We start from the raw sequence: 22286 nt of genomic DNA, 5'->3' as shown, positions 1-22286 counted from the left end.
TATAATGTTGTGTTTTATGACACCAGTACGCCCTGGTATATCAGAGAACACATCTGAGTTACGTTGTATAAATTCCCTCGACTCTTGTTGTTGGGATTTGGACAGGGACCCTGATACACACACCTCTGGGACCCCACCATGGGGGGTGCTCACTGCAGTCAGGGCTTCTCTGTCCTTCCATGGCTTAATTAGGTTTACATGGTACAACTGTTCTGGTTTCCGCCTACCTGGCTGGTATACCTTATAATTTACCTCTCCGACTTTCTCAATTATTTCATAGGGCCCTTGCCATTTTGCTAGGAATTTACTTTCTAGGGTGGGCACCAACACTAATACCCTATCCCCAGGGTTGAAGGTTCTCACCTTGGCGTACCTGTTATATACCCGGCTTTGGGCTTCTTGAGCCTGCTGTAAATGTTCTCTAACAATGGGCATGACCGCCGCAATTCGATCTTGCATGAGGGAAATGTGTTCAATAACACTCCTGTAGGGGGTGGACTCATGCTCCCAGGTCTCCTTAGCTACATCAAGGAGCCCTCGGGGATGTCTACCATAAACTAATTCAAAGGGAGAGAACCCAGTGGAGGATTGTGGGACTTCACGGATTAAGAACATTAAATATGGCAGCAGACAGTCCCAGTCCTTCCCATCCTTATTGACTACCCTTTTAGCATGCTTTTTAGGGTCTTATTAAATCTCTCAACCAGGCCATCCGTCTGTGGGTGGTACACCGACGTCCGTAAGTGCTTAATATTCAGCAGCTTACACAATTCCTTCATGACCTTTGACATAAAGGGGGTTCCTTGGTCCGTCAGGATCTCTTTTGGTATGCCCGTGCGGGAGAACATGTGAAGTAGTTCCTTTGCAATACCCTTGGATGACGTATTGCGTAAAGGAACGGCTTTGGGGTAACGGGTGGCATAGTCTACAACCACCAATATATGTTGGTAACCCCGGGCGGACTTTACCAAGGGCCCAACTAGGTCCATAGCGATCCGCTCGAACGGCACCTCTATGATGGGCAAGGGCACTAAGGGGTTCCGGTAATGGGGCATAGGAGCTGTTATTTGACACTCCGGGCACGACTCACAGTAACGTTTTACATCACCATGTACCCCAGGCCAGAAAAAACGCTGAAGGATGCGTTCCTTAGTCTTTTCGCTCCCGAGATGACCTCCCAGCACATGCTTGTGCGCCAGGTCTAAGACCATCCTGCGATAAGACTGAGGTACCACCAGCTGTTCCACAACCTCCCCACGGACCTTGTCAACCTGATACAACAACTCTTGATTGACTGCCAGGTGTGGAAACACAGTATTAGCCCCCGGGAACTGAGGCTCCCCATTTAGTACTTTAACATTTTCCCTGGCCTTTACTAAGGTGGGGTCTCGGAGCTGCTCAGTTCCGAAATTGGCACGTGAGACCTCTAAGTCAGGCATAGCAACTACTTCATCCTGTGCCTCCGTCTCACCCGCCAATACTGTTAAGGGAAAGTTATCCCCATTCCCTTGGGTCACCCCTACGGCTGGAACCGTACCCTCAGGGTCAAACGGTTCTGGACACACATCATACACATTTGCATTATCATGAACCTTATTTGCAGACGACCCTCGGTGTCGCCACAAGTCCCAAAATAGGGGAAAGTCTCTCCCGAGGATCACGGTGTGCATTAGGGATTTTATGACGCCCACCTCATGGGTGGCAAGTCCACACGGAGTCTCAAGTCTTACAAGGGCAATAGGATACTCCTTGGTGTCCCCATGCGACGGCCGGTGAAGGTTGTGGGATTGACCACGCTGGAGTGCACCAGCGTAACCAAGCTCCCTGAGTCCAGTAGAGCTGTCACCGCAAAGTCATTCACCTTTAGGTGACATAATGGTCGATCAGTCTCTGACACAGTCTCTGCAGAACACACTGGCCGTGCGAACATCGACCTCCGACGGGCAGAGTCGCAGTCCATGGGTTCCCCAGTGAGGGGACAGTTGGCAGCAAGATGCCCGGGCTCATGACAGCGCCAACATCGTATGGGGGCCCGGTCTCCTTGGGGTTCTACCCGGGACCCGAATGTCCATTTGGGGCTCCTCCTCTGCCCCAAACGATCCCCCCCTGAGCCGCCTCCCCTGAGGACACTTTTGACACCCCTTACATATGGAACAGTCTTACCAGGTGCTCCGGCCGACCTGCTGTTCCCGGGGTTGGAACGTCATGGAGGCACGGCTTGCAGTAAGTCCTCTGTGGCTTTATACCTCTCGACGAGGCTCACGAATTGGCCCACATCCTGGGGACCCCCTTGTCCCACCCAGCGCTGAATTGCGGGAAGCAACGAGCGGATGCACTTGTCCAGAACCACTTTTTGTATGATCTCCGCCGGGGACGCCTCCTCCGGCTGCAGCCACTTTCTCACCAGGTGGAGCAGGTCGTACAGCGAAAGTCCAGGCGTGTACTTGTCGGGCCCGCACATGGGTGTCCACGCCCAAGCGTGCCAGGATCTCCCCTTTGAGCTTGATATAGTCCTTGGCATCCTGCTCGCCGAGGTCAAAGTAGGCCTTTTGGGGTTCTCCTGTCAGAAAAGGCGCTACTACCTCCGCCCACTGAGGCGCTGGTAATTTCTCCCTCTCGGCCACTCTCTCAAAGACCGCGAGATAAGCCTCGATGTCATCGGTGGCCGTCATCTTTTGTAGGGCCGCCTGTACCTCGGTACGGGTGGTGGGGAGCGAACCAGACGACCTCTGCACACTTTGCGCCAGGAGAGCATTAGTCTCGGCCTGAGCTCTCATGGCCTCCTCATGGATCTTTTGCTGGGTCGCCACCACTTGTTACTGCTGGGCCAATGCTTGCTGTTGCTGCACGTTCATTTGTACTAGCTGCTTTATCAGTTCCTCCATCTTGGCAGTATCTGATGGCTGTGCGGTTGCAGCTTTCACCCAGGACCTGGGGGGTTACAGCACTCTCCCGTCAATCTCAGATGGGAGGTTGCCCTTAGCAACGGTTCTCCAGCTGCTGCAGCAAAATGTCCATTAATTGGTGTATGTCTCTTTAAGTCCGCTGCCCGCATCCAAACACCATATGTGAGGGATTAGCGTTTAGGATCGTTAGCACCCTGGGCATAAGCAGTCAGAGACAGTGACACTTGCGATAAAGTCTTAAGTCCAGGCGTTGCCTGGGTTTATTTCCAAGCAAACAAAGCAAAATACAGGCCTTTAACTTCAGGCAAACACAAAGTAAATCCTGCTCGTCTGAGCACTTACTACACATGTAGCATCCCTGTCTACACACCGGTAACAAGATGGCTCCTGCACACAGCCAGGCCAGGACTCTCAGACCTGCAGAGGTCTCAGCTCTCCTCCTGGCCCTGTAGGCCCAGGCTTTATAATGCCTGGTACCAGCCCCACCTGGTACGTGGGAGTGACCATCCCACCCTTCACTTTGGTCACTCCAGGAAAAGCCGGCCCGGATTATGCGGCTTGGAGCCACTTACTCACTACAACGTGTTAGTGGCTTAATGCCACTAACACTAAACTGCCGGCTTCCTCCACCGAGCCCAGGCTGCTCGGTGGCACGTATCTGCCCAAGCGCTCCCCAGCGCCTCATAGGAGAACATCCTAGGCGAAATGTAACGGCCCTCCAGCACTTTGCCGTTCACTGTCTCACAATATATACAGAGTGAGGCAACAGTCTGGACACGCCCATTTAACAGGTGCAACTAGGAGAAAATTGACTTCCAATGTGTGAAAGTACTAATTCAGTGGGAGGCTGCATTTTGGTGAGAGAGACATCTTTACATTTTTTTAGTCCATCATGCATTATTTTATTAATGTCCGTAAAAATCTGATGCTAAACGTATGAAAATCATGTGAAAATAATCACAGAAATGTAAAAGAATTGTGTGAAAACTGCACAAAAAATTTGCATGATTTTTCAGGACTGAAAAAAAATACCCTGAGGGCGCATTCAGACGACCGTATATCAGCTGGGATTTCACGCCCAGCCGATATACAGCGTCCCTCTCTGCAGGGCGAGGAAGCTGGAAGAGACGGGAGCAGTGCACTGAGCTCCCGCCTCCTCTCCACCCCCTCTCCTCCTCTCGCCACTATTTGCAATGGAAGGGGGCGGGACTAGGGTGGAGTTAAGTTCCCTGGCGTAGCTCCGCCCCATCCCCCCACCCATTGCTAACAGTGGCGAGGGGCACGGAGGGGGTGGAGAGGTGGCGGGAGCTCAGAGCACTGCTCCCGGCTCTTTCTCTGGGCGTGAAAACCCAGCTGATATATGGTTGTCTGAATGCGCCCTTAGCTTGTATTCACATTTACGCTGTAGGCATAGTTCTGAACCTGCAGTATAAAATCTTACATGAAATAGGGAAACAAGCCGCACTTATCTTGACTGGAAAACGCTGTCCGGACCCCATTAAAGTCAATGTGGTCCATACGGGTCCATTTGACACTTCTCGTACTTCCATTCTTTATCTCCCAGAATAGAAATTGGACCAGAAGCAGGGCGCAGATGTGAATGAGTCCTTATTTTCTATATATGAACACTGCACGTTATCATTTCCCTTAACCCCAAGACCACACCAGTGAGAGACCGTCTCCCATCCGGACAGGAAATGAGAACCTCCCAGATCTCTGTAAAGGCGGGCACACCCTTAACCTCCTTGGGTCCTCTCTGCTGTCCATAGGGCAGGTTGGAGGGGGTAGCTGCTGCTTAGCTTCCTCTGCTCTTTCACGGATTCTTCTAGATCTCTAAAGGTGGTGGACTGCAGGGCCTGCCTCCCAAAGTTCTATGGCATGAGCGGTTACCTGTCCCCGATGTAAGTCTCCACTTGCAGCCCTAGGTCAGCCTCAATCATCCTTTCGTCTCCTGCCATGGATGCTGTGCTCCCCTGGCTCTGGAGATAATAAGGGAAACTTCTCCCAAGTTGTGGTGGTCTACTCTCTCGGTTGTTACATCTTGCCTGGAGGTTTTGGAGGGAAGTCCCTTTCTCTACCTCGTGGGATACTTCTCCTGTGGTTGTGGGGGAACCCTTCAGCGGTGGTGGGGTACTCCCTGGGTTGTTGTACCTGGCCTGGAGGTTTATGGTGCTTACATAATCAGGTAGAGTTCAGGTGTGCACTCCTCTGGGCGGTCACCACTGATAGGAGCAGGGGGGTGCGGGAAGAAATGAGCGCTTTATGAAAGAATTACCCTGTATAAGAGATTGAATGTTGCCTCAAAGGAGCTCTAGCATTTTTTTTTTAAATCAATACTTACCTATTCCTCCCCTGCTCCTCCAGTACCCGGATCACCTCACTGCAAGCCGGACGGATCCTCTCCTTCCTGTGACATAACAAACATTTGCGGCATTCTGCTTCCTGCAGGTCACTGTACGCTACATCACCAGTGACATAGTATTCACTGCCTAGCAGGGAATGTCGAATCTTTGGCAGCCTGCAGGCGCGGTGTCTCGCCACAAGTGTTCACATACTATATGAAACACTAGCAGAGAGCCAATGCGCACGTTTGGCAGCAGTCTGCTGAGGATTTGGCATTCTGGGTACTCATTTTACTGGCCTCAGAAGGATGGATGGCTGAGTCAACCTTGAGCTGAACCATCTGGGGATTGAACCGCATCCTTCAGGTCATGAGTGAGAACTTAGGACTGCATTCTGCTGTCACTCTGCGCCACACAAGGCCCATAGTGATTAAGTGTTGATATGTACACTGGTACTGTGGGAGTTAACATGGTGTACTGGTTATAGTGGGGATTAGGTGTGACGTAATGAGCTCAGAGGCAGAGGCTGATCACATGATGGTGACATCACAGGTCCTGTAAGCACACGGCTGCTGTCTGACTCAAACTGTAAGGATGTTGTTACAGTCCTACTGGATAAATTTACACGGTGAAACACAGAAAATGAACTATATGAAATATCTTCAAAACAAGATCCACTAAAAAAAATTCATGGTCATATTTGTGTTCAGCGCACCAAGATACTCCAGATTAGGACCTTTTTAAGTCAGTAACAATTTCAGTGTTGACCAGTGATAACCTTATGGCTCTGCCTGAAGCTTTAATGGCTTTGCCTATAGCCTTTATGACTTTAAGCTATAACCTTATAGCTTGAAAAGGAAGCTAATAATACAACACCTGATAGACTGCAGGCCAGGCTCAATTGCCGTAGACCCTAGTGGAATGCAGAGAGCCAGTGTGACCCACTGTGGTGATACAGGGCAATCCACTGCATTGCCAGTAGGGTCGCACTCTTGTATAGTGTGGCACACCTATCTGTGGCTGGCATCTTTGGTATCCATTCACATGTGCAGACTATGTTTGTTTGCAGCAAACAAGGAAAAAAGACCCAGCGCTACTGTGCTCATGAGATGTTATAGGTGAAGTAGGCAGCAACTAATCAGTAACGAATTTCCAGTTTTGTGCTTGAAAAAGGATCTTGCAGATCCAAAATGCGTTGCACCCTACTGATTCCTCCCATTGTTGCCTATGCCTGTCAATAAATAATTGAAGACTACCAGGATCTTCTTTTTAAAGACGTCCTTGGATTTAGGGAAACCCAGTTATTTTCAGTAGGGCTCCTCTACGAAGTAAGTGTGCCTCTTTACTTCACCTATACTATCTCATGAGCACAGTAGTGCGGGGTCTTTTTTCCTTGTATACTGGTTATCACCGAGGTTTCCACCTACGTGTCCCTTCCCGGACTCTCTCCCTATTAATTTAGGGATAGTTGCTCTTTGGACAGAGTATGTGGACACCCGCTCTGTGACGGGCAGCTCACTCTCGGTCTCTTTGTTTGCCTATTTTCCTTTTGTTGCCTAGTGGGCACACCTTGTGGCTTGAGCGCTGTTCCATATATATATATATATATATATATATATATATACACTACCGTTCAAAAGTTTGGGGTCACCCAAACAATTTTGTGTTTTCCATGAAAAGTCACACTTATTCACCACCATGCGTTGTGAAATGAATAGAAAATAGAGTCAAGACATTGACAAGGTTAGAAATAATGATTTGTATTTGAAATAACATTGTTTTTACATCAAACTTTGCTTTCGTCAAAGAATCCTCCTTTTGCAGCAATTACAGCATTGCACACCTTTGACATTCTAGCTGTTAATTTGTTGAGGTAAGCTTGTGAAATTGCACCCCACGCTTCTAGAAGCATCTCCCACAAGTTGGATTGGTTGGATGGGCACTTCCGGCGTACCATACGGTCAAGCTGCTCCCACAACAGCTCAATGGGGTTCAGATCTGGTGACTGCGCTGGCCACTCCATTACCGATAGAATACCAGCTGCCTGCTTCTGCTGTAAATAGTTCTTGCACAATTTGGAGGTGTGTTTAGGGTCATTGTCCTGTTGTAGGATGAAATTGGTTCCAATCAAGCGCTGTCCACTGGGTATGGCATGGCGTTGCAAAATGGAGTGATAGCCTTCCTTATTCAGAATCCCTTTTACCCTGTACAAATCTCCCACCTTACCAGCACCAAAGCAACCCCAGACCATCACATTACCTCCACCATGCTTAACAGATGGCGTCAGGCATTCTTCCAGCATCTTTTCATTTGTTCTGCGTCTCACAAACGTTCTTCTTTGTGATCCAAACACCTCAAACTTGGATTCATCCGTCCACAACACTTTTTTCCAGTCTTCCTCTGTCCAATGTCTGTGTTCTTTTGCCCATCTTAATCTTTTTCTTTTATTGGCCAGTCTCAGATATGGCTTTTTCTTTGCCACTCTGCCCTGAAGCCCAAAATCCCGCAGCCGCCTCTTCACTGTAGATGTTGACACTTGTGTTTTGCGGGTACTATTTAATGAAGATGCCAGTTGGGTACCTGTGAGGCGTCTGTTTCTCAAACTAGAGACTCTAATGTGCTTATCTTCTTGCTTAGTTGTGCAACGCGGCCTCCCACTTCTTTTTCTACTCTGGTTAGAGCCTGTTTGTGCTGTCCTCTGAAGGGAGTAGTACACACCGTTGTAGGAAATCTTCAATTTCTTAGCAATTTCTCGCATGGAATAGCCTTCATTTATAAGAACAAGAATAGACTGTCGAGTTTCAGATGAAAGTTCTCTTTTTCTGGCCATTTTGAGCGTTTAATTGACCCCACAAATGTGATGCTCCAGAAACTCAATCTGCTCACAGGAAGGTCAGTTTTGTAGCTTCTGTAATGAGCTAGACTGTTTTCAGATGTGTGAACATGATTGCACAAGGGTTTTCTAATCATCAATTAGCCTTCTGAGCCAATGAGCAAACACATTGTACCATTAGAACACTGGAGTGATAGTTGCTGGAAATGGGCCTCTATTCACCTTTGTAGATATTGCACAAAAAACCAGGCATTTGCAGCTAGAATAGTCATTTACCACATTAGCAATGTATAGAGTGCATTTGTTTAAAGTTAGGACTAGTTTAAAGTTATCTTCATTGAAAAGTACAGTGCTTTTCCTTCAAAAATAAGGACATTTCAATGTGACCCCAAACTTTTGAACGGTAGTGTATATATATATATATATATATATATATATATATATATATATATATATATATATTCTCTCACCTATGTTTGTTTGTAGTCACTCCTTCCCAATCTGGGCTGGGTTGAGAGGATGGCTGTACTATTAATCTGCATTGAACAAGTAACTCCTCCATATCATAGTATGGCTCTCTGCATTCTACTAGGGTCTACGGCGATTGAGCCTGACCTGCAGTCTATCAGGTGTTGTATTATTGGCTTCCTTTTCAGTGAATAATGTCTGTTTTTTTCTCTCATCTCAGTGATTTTATAACCTTATAGCTTGGCCTATAGCATAATAGCCTTTATGTCTTTAATCTATAACTTCATGGCTCTGCCTACAGCCTGATAGCCCATTTGACTTTGCCTATAGCTTTCATGGCCTTCATAGCTTTACCTATAACCTCACGACTCTGCTGATAGCCTAATTTCATGGCTTTGCCTTATGGCCAGTTGTAGCCTTTGCCTTATGGCCGGTTGCGATCTTTGTCCTATAGCAGGTTTTGCGGTCTTTGCTTTATTGCCGGTTGTGGCCTTTTGCCTTATGGCCGGTTGTAACTTTGCCTATAGACTTTGGGGTTTTGCCTGTGGCCTAGCGGCCTTTGTGGGTTTGGCCTTTTAACTTTACTTTTCTATGGTCTATAGCAGTGATGGCAAACCTTTTAGAGACCAAGTGCCCAAACTGCAACCCAAAACCCACTTATGTATCGCAAAGCACCAACATGTCAGGGGGCATTGCTTATCACGACGTATGATTTTACCCCCATCGTTATAAAAAGGACCGGGACGCTTCAAAATAGACAGGGTGCAGCTTTTGACTACTTTTTGGATGGGGAAATGCTGCGGAATTTGCCACGGTAATTACTGGCACATATAAACATACCCCAGCGGCCCCAGCGACACCCCACGGTGGCCCCAGCGGTAACAGCGACACCCCACGGCGGCCCCAGCGGTACTATTGACACCCCACGGCGGCCCCAGCGGTACTATTGACATCCCACAGTGGTCCCAGCGGTACTATTGACATCCCACAGTGGTCCCAGCGGTACTATTGACATCCCACAGTGGCCCCAGCGGTACTATTGACACCCAACAGCGGCCCACAGTAGTAATAATGCCCCTTCCCCAACGAGACCCATATACGTACCCCATCCTCCTCTACTCGCCGCTGCTGCTAGCGCTGATGCCAGGTACACAGTGTGACATCAGTGTGTGCTGCTGGACGCCTCCGGTACTGGTGTATCTTGTCACCACCGGACGCTAGGGGTATGACAGGGTTTCCATGCAGGAACGCCCCTGTTACACCCCTAGCTTCCGATTGGCTCCCCTGCAAGCAAGTTCCAGCAGCAGCGTGTGCCAAGATTTTTGCCTGGCCTCCAGGGTTACGCCAGTGCCCCCACACTCATGACACAGTGCTCCGGGCCACCCCCACTGCTGACACTGTGCTCCCAGCCCATCACACTCATGACAGTGCGCTCTTGGGACCCCTTCCCACTGTGGCCGCTGTCACTGTGCTCCCCGCTGTCCCACTCAATGCTGGCTGTGTAGGTCCATGTGCCCGGCTGCCACTGTCCTCCCCGCTGTTAGCCTGCATGCCGCCACTGTACATTGTTTCCCCCGTGCGCCGGCCCAAGGGGACACTGACAGCGGGGGACCCGTCCCGCCGGCAGAGCATGTAGGGAAGATGCTGGGCTGCCACTGCAGTGGAGAAGGGAGCGAGCCAGGGACACTGACAAGGCAGAGAGGGAAGACCATCAGGGAAAGCTAAGGGAGTACGTCGAGGACATGTCTCACCTGCCAGGGCCATTGGTCCTTCCTACCCCTGCCAGTATTCAGTAAGTGGTGAGCAGTCGATGACTCTGCGTGCCAGCAGAAAGGGCTCTACGTGCCGTCTCTGGCACGCGTGCCATAGGTTCGCCACCACTGGTCTATAGCCTTTGGGCTTTGCCTATACCCTTTTTCTTTTATAATTAGGGCATCTGTGCCAGACCTTGGTCTAGTATAAGTGAGGCCCACATGCCACATGTTAGCCTGTTGTTTTGTGACTGCTGAGCATTGCCTACGGCTCTATGATCTGCCTGTGACTTATAGCCTCTAGGCTCTGCCTATGCCCCGTTTACTCATATCCTCTGTGTTGGGCTGTTTGCCGGTGACCTCTGATTTGATAAGTGATCTTCAGTGGAAAGACAATAGACGAAGCCTCTTTTTCCTCACCGCACATCTTCAGTAAGGTATCTATGGTAAAGAATACCTTTGGGAATTTGAAGTAAGACTGTTGTGATGATTACATAAGAACAAGATGCCAAATAGATGGAGGTTACAATTTACCTCCAATGGTGGATTTTTATATAAGAATCTTTCTTCCTGAAGTTGCCTCCTTATGTGGAATAGTTATAGGAGGGTTTATGCTTTGGAACATTTATTTTTGATAAGCTGTCTTCACGGATCCTCCTAACTTTAAAATCAAGAACTCAATCTAGAATCTTGGCTTAGATTCATCCTGAGTACAAGATATTGGGATCATACTTCCTAAGAACAATATCATAGTGTGTTCCATAGTCTAGCTGGCTCTAATAGAGAAACCAGTAAAACGAGGTCTAAAAAGCTGTTATATATTCTGTAATTTGGAACATCTATTTGGCTGGCAGTTTTCATCATCAACAGGGAGTTTTGATATTTCAAGGCTACAAGTCAGTTGGAGTTTCTATATTGGTGGATTCTCCAATCCAATAAGAGTTATTAGCCATCTGTAGACTAATACCTCAGGCTATCAACACTCCCTAGTTATTAATCTGGTTTAATCTCTCACTGGAGCTTAGGGGCGTAAGGGGAACACAAGAATACTTAGCGGTAATCCATTTTCCATGACAGCAACACTAATTTTGCTCCCTACTGAAGTATTTGAGTTACAAATAAATTAATACATTTTAAGTCTAAATGTAAATAAAAGGGATAGGCCTCAATTAGTCCATGGATCTTGCTACAGAACTGAGAAGGTGTAAGGCATGCCCACATTTAAAGAGATCTGGGAGGTCCCTGTTTCCTCTCCGGACAGGAGGTGGTCTCCCACTAGTGTGGTCATGGGCTTATGGAAAACTGATTACCGGTAAGTAATCTTGTTGTTTCCAGTGTCCTGTATCCATTACACTGCTAGAAGCTACTACAGCAATCTCATGATGGTCATTGTACACATGATCACTTCAGCCAGTCACTGTCCTTAGCTTTCATATCTGCATGAACGGCACTTGACCACCTAGGACAGTGATGGCCTACAGTAGTCACATGAATGATGAATGGCACATGACTGATGCAGAAACTTCTGGTACCGGAGTATGGAGGCACTTGGGGGTTAAGTAGGTATTTGTTACTGAAGCGATGCTACATTGCACTTTGGATGGTTTATCTTCTCTTCTATTGTCTTTGCGTTCCTTAAAGGAATGTTCCTAATTCACATAGAATATAACATGAATGTTATGATGATCAATACTGGACCCATGTCTGTAACCCACACTTATTTTGAAAACTGCCCGTCCCCTTAACCTCATTCTGGTTTACCACCACTGCCTGAGATTACCAAATCACCTAAATTGGCTGTTATACACCCTTTATTTAAGTTTCATAGAAGTGAAAGGGAATTGCATAAACAGCGTAGCACAGCGAACTGCCAGCAGTACCAGAACCCTCTGGTTTATCCAGTTCTCTCGTATTCTCATCCAAAGCAGTCCTTCTCCTGAATGACCCACCAAAGATGGATGAAGAAAGAAATGATGTTACCATAAGAATATTAAACTTCACCATGGAGATCATCTACCTGCTGACCGGAGAGGTAAGCTTTTTTGTATTTCTATGATCTTTATTGTATTATGTAACAAGTCAGACTAAGAGAAGAGAAAATCCATTATAGGAAGTAATAGGAACAATCCAGTGTCCGGTATAACGGCTTCCAGACCTTCCAAGTGAGGGAGAACTAAAGAACTGAACAGCAGAAAATGTGAAGATCGGCCACCAATATGGTCAGTTCTGTATGGTGGGAACCAATGAGCTAATAGTATTGTTGTAGTAGCAATGAGAATGGTAAGTAGGCTGAATGTAATGTGGAGGAAAGGAATTGAAAGAATTACCCAGCCGGAGTTTGGCCTCGAGACTTGAAATTTTGTCACTAATTTTGACATCTATACAGACACCTAGAAGACTGATGACAGGAGGAGCGCCCATGGTCCATCTAGTCTGCTCTTACATTATTTCAATTTTTTGTTAGAATAGATATATATTTTATCCAGGTAGATTTACTATCACTTACTGTTGATTTCCCAACCACTTTTGCTTGAAGTTTCTTTCCAGCATATACTACTCTTTCAGTAAAGTAATATTTTCTGGCATTGCCTGTCATGTTCTTCTCCACCAAATACACTGGCTGTCAAAGAAACCAAGCACCTAGAAGTAGTGTTGCTCATCTTGATCGATTAGGTGGTAAAATCATCGCGATTTTTGCAAAGTCAAACTGGGTTTGAACCAATACTTGAAATAAATCATGGGAAAATTGAATTTCCCATAATGCCTGCTGCAGAGGTCAGTGTGCAGCCAATCAGCAGCCTGGGTGTCTTGATGATGTCACCAAATGTGTCTTTGAAACCGCAGCTGATGACAGAAGAGTGGTCATCTGTAAGATCTGCGGTAAGCATTTAAAACATGGCAAGAATGTAAAAGAACCTCAGCACAACTTGTATGAACAGCCACATGAACTGCCACCACCCACACTGCCTTGGAGAGACAACCTATTTCAGAGGGTAAAGAGTCAGCCTCATGCTGCTCTCTACTCCTACGTTCTTTAGTGGTCTCTTCCTTCATCTCCCTCCCTGTTCATGCAGTAGCCTCTGAGCACAGAGAGGCAGTTTTGTGTAGGGGCAGTAACATGGCTACTTCAGGCCTCTCCTCTGCTCTGATCGGAGAGCAGAAATTGAATGGGCACCATCATCTTCACTGACATTGACATCTACCCCACATTCCAGAGTGTCCCAGGTCAGCAGCCATCCCTCTATCCCACAGCGCCAACTATCCATGATCACAGAGCCTGAATGCAAGCATTGCACTGTTGCTTGTAATGGAAATGCTGCCCTTCAGGCTAACGGACACAGATGCCTTCAGCAATGAAATGCTCCACGCTAACCAACAGTACCAGATGCACAACCACCATTTATTTGCTCAAAAAGCCATTCCTGCACTGCATATTCCTGGCATTGAAGAACGCTGTCAGTGATGAGGTTCACCTGAGCAGCATGCATGGCCAGTGGTGTTACATATCCCTAACAGCACATTGGGTCATTATCCTACAGGTGGGGCATGAAGCCAAAAGGGGTGGTCCACATTTCATGGTATTCCGAGAGTTGTGATACATTCATCCTTGTCTGTCCCCTCCTGACCTTCCTCCTATGCCTCCTTCACTTTCTCCACCTCTCCATATGACCTTTCAACAGCTTCCACATTGACACAAAATCCAGCCTCTCTCTCAAGCAGTCCCATTGAAATTGGGACTGCAATTGGAGTTGCAATATGCATGCTTGGCTGCCAGATGTATCACTAGATCACAATCTCTCACTTTCTACTTCAATTCTCTACCTGTCTCCCTCCATACCCAGAATTACACGATGGTGAAGAAGACATCGGCTGACGGTACAACTCCGAACAGCCATCTCCATGAGTCAGGAGGATGGAGCAGGGGCCAGAGCCCGATCACAGTGACTCCTCCTCACTTACCGATACATGAGCAGAAGATCCTAGAACTCACCAACAAGATCACTGAGCTGCTGACTGGAGAGGTGACACTGCTGGGAATGTTGGGAAATTATACAGTAACAGCACTAGTACTGTCTAATGACTTTATCATTGTGTGTGTCAGGTGCCTATAAGGTGTCAGGATGTCACTGTCCATTTTTCCATGGAGGAGTGGGAGTATTTAGAAGGACACAAGGATCTGTACAAGGACATCATGATTGAGAACCACCATCCTCTTATATCACAAGGTAAGAAGATACAGATATACTATTGACATTATTTTTTTCAACGGTCTTGTTGCCCTTTACTGTGGGCACAGGGAAGCAATAACAGTCATGTAAAGGCCTTAGTGCTACAATGTACAAAGCTACTTTACTCATTCTACCACTTGACTCGCCCACTACTTGCTCAATTACTTGACTGTTTACCTTACCAATGTGTTTAGACAGGTTAAGTGGACACACTTTTCCTGACTCCACTCTCTACCTGACTTATATGAACTTGACATAAGCAACATTTTTAGTGGTAACTAAAAAATGATGTTTATATACCACCACTGTGCAGGTGAACTCCATGGTGACATAAAGCTCCATGTTGCCTACACATTTTGAACAGTTTGTTCTTAGTTTGAAACGTGTAGGAAAGATGCAATTTTTATGCCTGTAAACAAACTTATTTTAAATGAAAGTGAAGAAATAAAGAAGAAGCTTTTATTCCCCCATGTCTGAGTGCTGACATAATATTTTGTCAGTTCAACAATTCCAGCCATACCTGGTGAAGCGAAAGAGCTGGGTCTTAAAAGGTAGAAATCTACCTTATTCATATCTTTAGCTATTATTCATATGTTCTTTTCTTTAAAAAAAAATGCCAACCAGACCAATTTTCCTTTAGTTCCAGACTCGGTTAAAAGAACAACTCCTGTTTAAGACCAAGGCACCTGGACAATCCTTCAAGTCTAAGGATGCCGATAGGCTTTCAGAGTGCTGCTTCCTTTAGCCTATCCCTGCAACTGCTAGCAAAAATGTTTTTTAAAAAGATGCTGTGTTTGCAGCAAGCATGTGAGGAGGAGGGGTACATGGTTTTAGTGCTTGATGTGACCATGTCAACCAGAGAGCTGTTTCAAGACTTACCACACAGTTTTAAGTTATTAATTTTATCTAATGTATAGGTGAAGCCAAAGAGGTAGTGCGTAAGGGGATTCTTTTTAGGTAGCCCATTTTATTCTTTTTTTTTAATGTGTTTTATAAAACATTTTTTAGACTAGATCGCTCATTCCTCACTAACCAATCTTTAAGGGTGGGATTGTTTTTAAGAGATCCTTTTATTTACATTTTCTGCTTGGTGTACAGACTTTCAAAAAAGGGCAGAATTATTTTGGGAGAGTTTGTAGACTCAAACAAATCTTGTTCTTTATCATTATTTTTTTTAGAATATTTTTTTGTACATTTAATTTCTGGACTTTAGAACTCACAAACTAATCGTTATGATTACGACAGTTAATTGTCCATTCCAGAATGTAAATGCCCCACAAGTGTCCTTGAAATTATAAAAATAAAAGAAATAACAATTATTACAGCGTTGCTCAAACAAAACATTAGCACATTCTTACTGGGCAACAAGCGCGGTCCATGCCACCTGTATTTGTAGCAGTCATGTAGTTCGTATATTTCAAACCCTAACTTGCAAGCCCTTGAACCTGAAAAAGTGACTTAAGTTATGATGAACTCAATAACTTGAGGTCACTAATTGCATAGAGAGCCCAAAACTATATAAAACAAATAACTCGGACAACTCCTTTAATTTAATAAAGTATCTTTATGATGTATGGTATAGATGGAGTGAAATTCTTAATCAGAATCTGTAATAAACGTTTCACCCACCTTGTTGAATTCATTTTACTTAGAATTTAGACTTTTAATTTTAGTTCTTAATTAAGTAATTTAGTTCTTAATTAAATTAAGGACTGTAGACTGTACAGACCTTGTTGAAACATCATCGAATTAAGCCTGAAAAGCGTACATTATCTTGTTAAAGGTGCTTTCAGTGCTTTTTGGAAAAATGTCACGGCAGTGTTTGAGGCAGTTTTTGTGGAAGGTTTTCATGCATATTTTTGAGTAAAAGTCAAAAGCGGATGGGGCATGAAGGAGAAGAATGTTCTAGCTTTATATTTCCAATTCATTTTAAATCCACTTCTGAGTTTAGTTTTTTTTTTTTTAAATCAATTTTATTTGGATTTTATTATATAACATGTACACAGTCACACAACGAAGAGCCCGAATGAGTGCAAGTCAGCTTTGAGCTACATAAATTTGCTCCTGGTTGCGCGTCAACAAATCGCTTTGGGTTAGCTGAAGTCACATTCAAGGTGGGGCTGGGAAACACACACTCTAAGTTAAATCCTTGTGTGAGCCCCGCAAAAGAGTACAGTCAATATGAAAAATATAGAACAAACATTGGTAAAACAATATCATGAACTCTGGGGGGGGGGGGGGGAGTATGAAGGTGCTGGGGGAGGGGGGAGGAGGGGGTAGGAGGAGTGGGTATCATTTTATATCAGCATGGTTGTTGTCTAGAAGAGTAGAAAAGAGAAGAGGGACTCACCATCCTAGAAGGGGGAAAGGATGGGAGACCTCCGCTCACCGGGTCCAAACGTCCGAGTCACTTATGGCTTTCCATGGGTACCACGTCAGCAGGAATTTATCATATGTGTTATTGGACCAGCTATGCATTTCCTCTAAATTGTAGAGGAGGTCTGCCCTGTCCTTCCATTGTTTCAGTGTGGGTGGTGTGTTTTGTTGCCAGAGAGGGGGAATCAAGGCTTTAGCGATATCAATCAGAGATGCCAGCAGCTTGTTCTTCTGCGGGTGAAAGGACCTGGAGGGTCTCCATAGGAAGACTATGTCCGGAGTGAGAGCCAAATCAGGGGAGATTTTCTGGAGAATCTTTTCTACTCCTTTCCAAAAAGGCATGATGGATGGGCACGCCCACCAAATATGGAGGTAGGAGCCTACATCGCTTTTGCACCTCCAACAGAGGTTCTGGGTGGTCAGATTGTGGTCAGACAGCCACTGAGGTGTCCTGTACCACCTAGCTAATAACTTATAATGGGATTCCTGGGCAAGGATGCAGGGCGACCGCCTGAAGGAAGTTTTGAGTATCAGGGAGGATTCGTGTGGGGTGAGCGTGATGCCTAACTCTTTCTCCCACGAGGATAGAAATGCCGGTTTGTAGTCTGTGGGAGGGGTGATGAAGTTTTTGCGGAGGAACGCAATTTTTCTTAGGCAGGGTTTGTTTTCCAGGAAAGTTTTTTCAAAGGGCGATGCCTTTCTGGATGCTTGGTAAGAGTTGAAGAATTCCTCAACAGTGTTTTTAATTTGGGCTTTGTGTAAGAAGGAGAGGTTATCAGCAAAGCCCAATGCCTGAACAATGGATTCCGGGGGAAGGTGTGCTAAAGATTGTAGGTTCGAAATTGTCAAAGATCCGGCTCTCCTCCAAATTGAGGCGGAGCATGGATCGGAAGGATGTTTTAATAATCTGCCTATGGAACGTAGAGGGAGGATAGGAGAGGGGTCCGGCGCTAGTATGGGTCTCAGCATGTTCCACACCTCGCAGGGGCCTCTGAGCAGGGGATTAAAGCCTCGACCCTTAAGGTGAGTCTTTGATGGGAACCACAGGTTCGCATCCAGAGAGTCTCCGTCGCAACCCTCCGCAAGGATTCGGGGTAATCCGTCTTTAGAGGGTTTAACTAGACATATCCAATATCCCAGCTGAGAAGCCTGATAAAATTCGTAGAGATTCGGAAGGTCGATCCCGCCCTCCGCCCTCTTCCTTATCAGCAGGCTATGGGCCAGTCTCGGCCTCCTCCGCCTCCACACGAACCCCGAGAAGGCAGAGCTGAGACATTTAAAAAAGCTTTTTGGCAGGTGAATGGGAAGCATTCGTATTTTATAGATTATGATTGGCAAGACGTATGATTTAATGATGTTTTTTCTGCCAAACCATGAGGTGAAGGGAACATCATAAGACCTTAGCAAGTTCTTCACTTGACTAATCAAGGGGGCAAAGTTGGCATTATATAGGTCCTCTGCTTTCTTTGTGAGTTTAATACCCAAATAGTCGATAGAGGTGTTTGACCAAGAAAAGGGCGAGTTAGTCCGGAGTGCGTCATAGCGGGCCAAGGGAATGGAGATATTCAAAATTGTTGATTTTGAAAAATTAATTTTAAAATTGGAGACCACACCGAACTCCTCGAGTTGCTCTGTAAGTCTCGGTATCCCCTCCTCTGGATTTGTAATTAGGAACACAATATCATCCGCATAAGCTGCAGAAGATAGAGAATTGTTCCCGCAGTTTAAGCCGCTTATGGCTGGGTCCTGTCTGATTTTCAGCAATAGAGGTTCAAGAGCTAATATAAAGAGGGCTGGAGAAAGAGGGAAGCCTTGGCGCATGCCATTTCTTATATCGAAGGGAGGGGAGAGGACCTCGTTTATCTTGAGTCGAGCATACGGCTGCGAGTAGAGGGAGAAAATGGATGTAATAAATTCTCTGGGAAAGTTGAAATGATGCAAGACTCCCTCCATGTAGCTCCAATCTACCCTATCAAAGGCCTTTTCGGCATCTGTGCCTACTAGGGCCAAGGGTATGTTATGAGATTGGGCGTATCGGGCAGCGTGCAAAAGTCTGAGGCAATTGTCTCTCCCCTCCCTTCCCCTAGAGAAGCCTGCCTGTTCCTCTCCGATCAAAATTGGCATGCAAGTACCCAGTCTCTCTGCGAGAAGCTTGGCCCAGAGCTTCGCATCCAGGTTGATCAGAGAGATTGGGCGATAACTGCCACACAGTTCAGGATCCTTGTTCTCCTTGTGGATCAAGGTTATGTGGGCTTCTAGGGACTGTTTTGGTAGTGGGGCACCCTTCAACAGGTCGTTGAAGAGATCCACGAGTCTGGGTGCTAGGGTAGCCTGGAAGGTCTTGTAGTAGTGTATGGTTAAACCATCTGGGCCCGGGCTCTTGTTCGGAGGGCATGATGCTATCAGTTTTTTAATTTCAGGTAGGGTGACCGGAGAGGTCAGAGCGGATGTTTCTGCGGAGCTCAACTTAGGGAGATTTATCTGCTGTAGAAACTGGTCTATTAGTAGAGTTGAGTCTTTTTGTCCCTCAGGGGTGGAGTTAGCTTTTAAGTTATAGAGCTTAGAATAAAACGCCTGGAACTCTCTTGCTATGTCAGATGAGGCGGAGACCGAGTCCCCTTTTTCGGTTTTTATTGATTTAATTAAATTTTTTGTCTTTGTCTTTTTGATAATGGACAACATATATTTGCTCCCTCTATTCCCTTGAGCGAAGAAAATATGTTTTAGGTGGAGCTGTTTTTTGTTGAATCTGGAGTCTAGACAACGTCTCAGGTCTGTCCTGAGAGCGGCTAGGCTTTCAAGATTCAGTTTGGTTTGAGAGAGTTTGGTCAAGTGTTCCAATTTGGCAATCTCTATCAGCTTCTCATCTATCTCTTTTTGGATACGTTTTTTAATGCGAGATCCAAGAGAGATCAGCTGGCCCCCGAATGAAGGCTTTGTGAGCCTCCCAAGTTGTTGGGATCGAGATGTCGCCATTACTATTTAACTGGAAATATTCCTCAAGCGATTTATTTAAATGCTCCCTGTCCTCTAGAGATTCTAATATGGACGGATTCAATCTCCATCTCCACTCCCTTGGCACACCGTGGGGGGACCGAAGAACCAAATGAATCGGAGCATGGTCTGAAATCGTTATTGTGTCTATTTCTGCCTTCTCGAGGGTCGCGAGGAGAGCGGAGGAGACAAAGAGGTAGTCCAACCTCTGGAACGAGGAATGGACCAATGAGTAGTAGGAAAAGTCCTTCGTCGAGGGGTGAAGAAGACGCCAAGCGTCCACCACACCCAGGTCGAATAGACACCTCCCTAGTTTCCTTAATTTGGTTTGTGAAATTTGTGAGCGGCCCGAGGATGAGTCAAGAAGCGGATTTAAGGTGACATTGAAGTCCCCCGCTATCACTAGATGGCCCACAGCAAAGTGTTTCAAGGTCTCTAGTTGATGAACAAGCCACTGAATCTGGTTCGAGTTTGGAGAGTAGAGATTGGCTAGGGTAACTTTAACATTATTTAGCGTTCCTTTTAAAAATAAGACCCTGCCTTCCTCATCTCTGTATTGTGTTTCTACCGTGAATTGAATATCCTTGTGTATGTAGATAGAGACTCCCTTTGATGCCGATGAAGGGTGAGTGCTGTGAAAAGCTTGGGAGAAGTGTTTACCTGGCAAATTAAAGGTTCTGTCCCCCTTAAAATGGGATTCTTGGATAAAAAGAATTTTTGTGCCATACCTTTTGGTTAGGAGCGAGACATTATGTCTTTTAGAGGGCGAATTTAGGCCTCTCACGTTGAAGGAAGTGAGCCGGAGGTCTCCCATCAGATCCTTCCTGTTCAGAAGACAGAGCAGAGGATGAGAAGAAGAACAAAAATTCAACTAGCAACACAGCACCTCAGTACTGGTGAAAGGTGACGATTTGTGGTACCCGGCGATAGAGATGGTAGCTTAGGAGGTAAAAGGATACAAGAAAGGGAGGGGTTATACAGAGTTGTGGGTCCGGGGGAAGGGGAGGATGGGAAGGCTAATGGGATTGGGAAAGAGGAAGGTAAATCGAGTAAGGTACAAGCGCAGACGATTAGGTCCGCTAACTATTACAAGTAGTACTTTGGGAGGGGGTGGGATACTTATAGTCCCAAATCCCCTCTCCAAGATGAGGGCGTACTACTGGGGGTGTGTAGAGCCAGTGACTCAATTGGAATCAAAAAAGCTCAACACAGCCTGGTGTGACAGGCACCCTCATGGGCCCCTTGGGCTGATCATGCGGTATACACTACCGTTCAAAAGTTTGGGGTCACATTGAAATGTCCTTATTTTTGAAGGAAAAGCACTGTACTTTTCAATGAAGATAACTTTAAACTAGTCCTAACTTTAAACAAATGCACTCTATACATTGCTAATGTGGTAAATGACTATTCTAGCTGCAAATGTCTGGTTTTTTGTGCAATATCTACAAAGGTGTATAGAGGCCCATTTCCAGCAACTATCACTCCAGTGTTCTAATGGTACAATGTGTTTGCTCATTGGCTCAGAAGGCTAATTGATGATTAGAAAACCCTTGTGCAATCATGTTCACACATCTGAAAACAGTCTAGCTCGTTACAGAAGCTACAAAACTGACCTTCCTGTGAGCAGATTGAGTTTCTGGAGCATCACATTTGTGGGGTCAATTAAACGCTCAAAATGGCCAGAAAAAGAGAACTTTCATCTGAAACTCGACAGTCTATTCTTGTTCTTAGAAATGAAGGCTATTCCATGCGAGAAATTGCTAAGAAATTGAAGATTTCCTACAACGGTGTGTACTACTCCCTTCAGAGGACAGCACAAACAGGCTCTAACCAGAGTAGAACAAGAAGTGGGAGGCCGCGTTGCACAACTAAGCAAGAAGATAAGCACATTAGAGTCTCTAGTTTGAGAAACAGACGCCTCACAGGTACCCAACTGGCATCTTCATTAAATAGTACCCGCAAAACACCAGTGTCAACATCTACAGTGAAGAGGCGGCTGTGGGATTTTGGGCTTCAGGGCAGAGTGGCAAAGAAAAAGCCATATCTGAGACTGGCCAATAAAAGAAAAAGATTAAGATGGGCAAAAGAACACAGACATTGGACAGAGGAAGACTGGAAAAAAGTGTTGTGGACGGATGAATCCAAGTTTGAGGTGTTTGGATCACAAAGAAGAACGTTTGTGAGACGCAGAACAAATGAAAAGATGCTGGAAGAATGCCTGACGCCATCTGTTAAGCATGGTGGAGGTAATGTGATGGTCTGGGGTTGCTTTGGTGCTGGTAAGGTGGGAGATTTGTACAGGGTAAAAGGGATTCTGAATAAGGAAGGCTATCACTCCATTTTGCAACGCCATGCCATACCCAGTGGACAGCGCTTGATTGGAACCA

At 45.9% G+C, this 22286-nt stretch overlaps 1 protein-coding gene and 1 pseudogene across 1 annotated transcript in view; both read left to right on the top strand.

Moving 5' to 3' along the window:
- LOC136612155 (zinc finger protein 850-like) overlaps positions 1-22286 on the top strand; it is a 460849-nt pseudogene that overhangs the window by 222873 nt on the left and 215690 nt on the right.
- The window catches only part of LOC136615618 (uncharacterized), a 94974-nt gene that overhangs the window by 4988 nt on the left and 67700 nt on the right, over positions 1-22286 (top strand). The window contains exons 2-4 of the mRNA XM_066594172.1: positions 12226-12332; positions 14143-14322; positions 14403-14526. Coding sequence (XP_066450269.1) covers positions 12255-12332; positions 14143-14322; positions 14403-14526 — 382 coding nt within the window. The 5' untranslated portion in view covers positions 12226-12254. The remainder of the gene's footprint in view (positions 1-12225; positions 12333-14142; positions 14323-14402; positions 14527-22286) is intronic.

Source organism: Eleutherodactylus coqui, chromosome 1 (assembly GCF_035609145.1).
Source record: "Eleutherodactylus coqui strain aEleCoq1 chromosome 1, aEleCoq1.hap1, whole genome shotgun sequence".
In the NCBI taxonomy this organism is placed as follows: domain Eukaryota; kingdom Metazoa; phylum Chordata; class Amphibia; order Anura; family Eleutherodactylidae; genus Eleutherodactylus; species Eleutherodactylus coqui.
The sequence above is the reverse complement of the archived record's forward strand: the minus strand, read 5'-3'. Positions and strand labels throughout refer to the sequence as shown.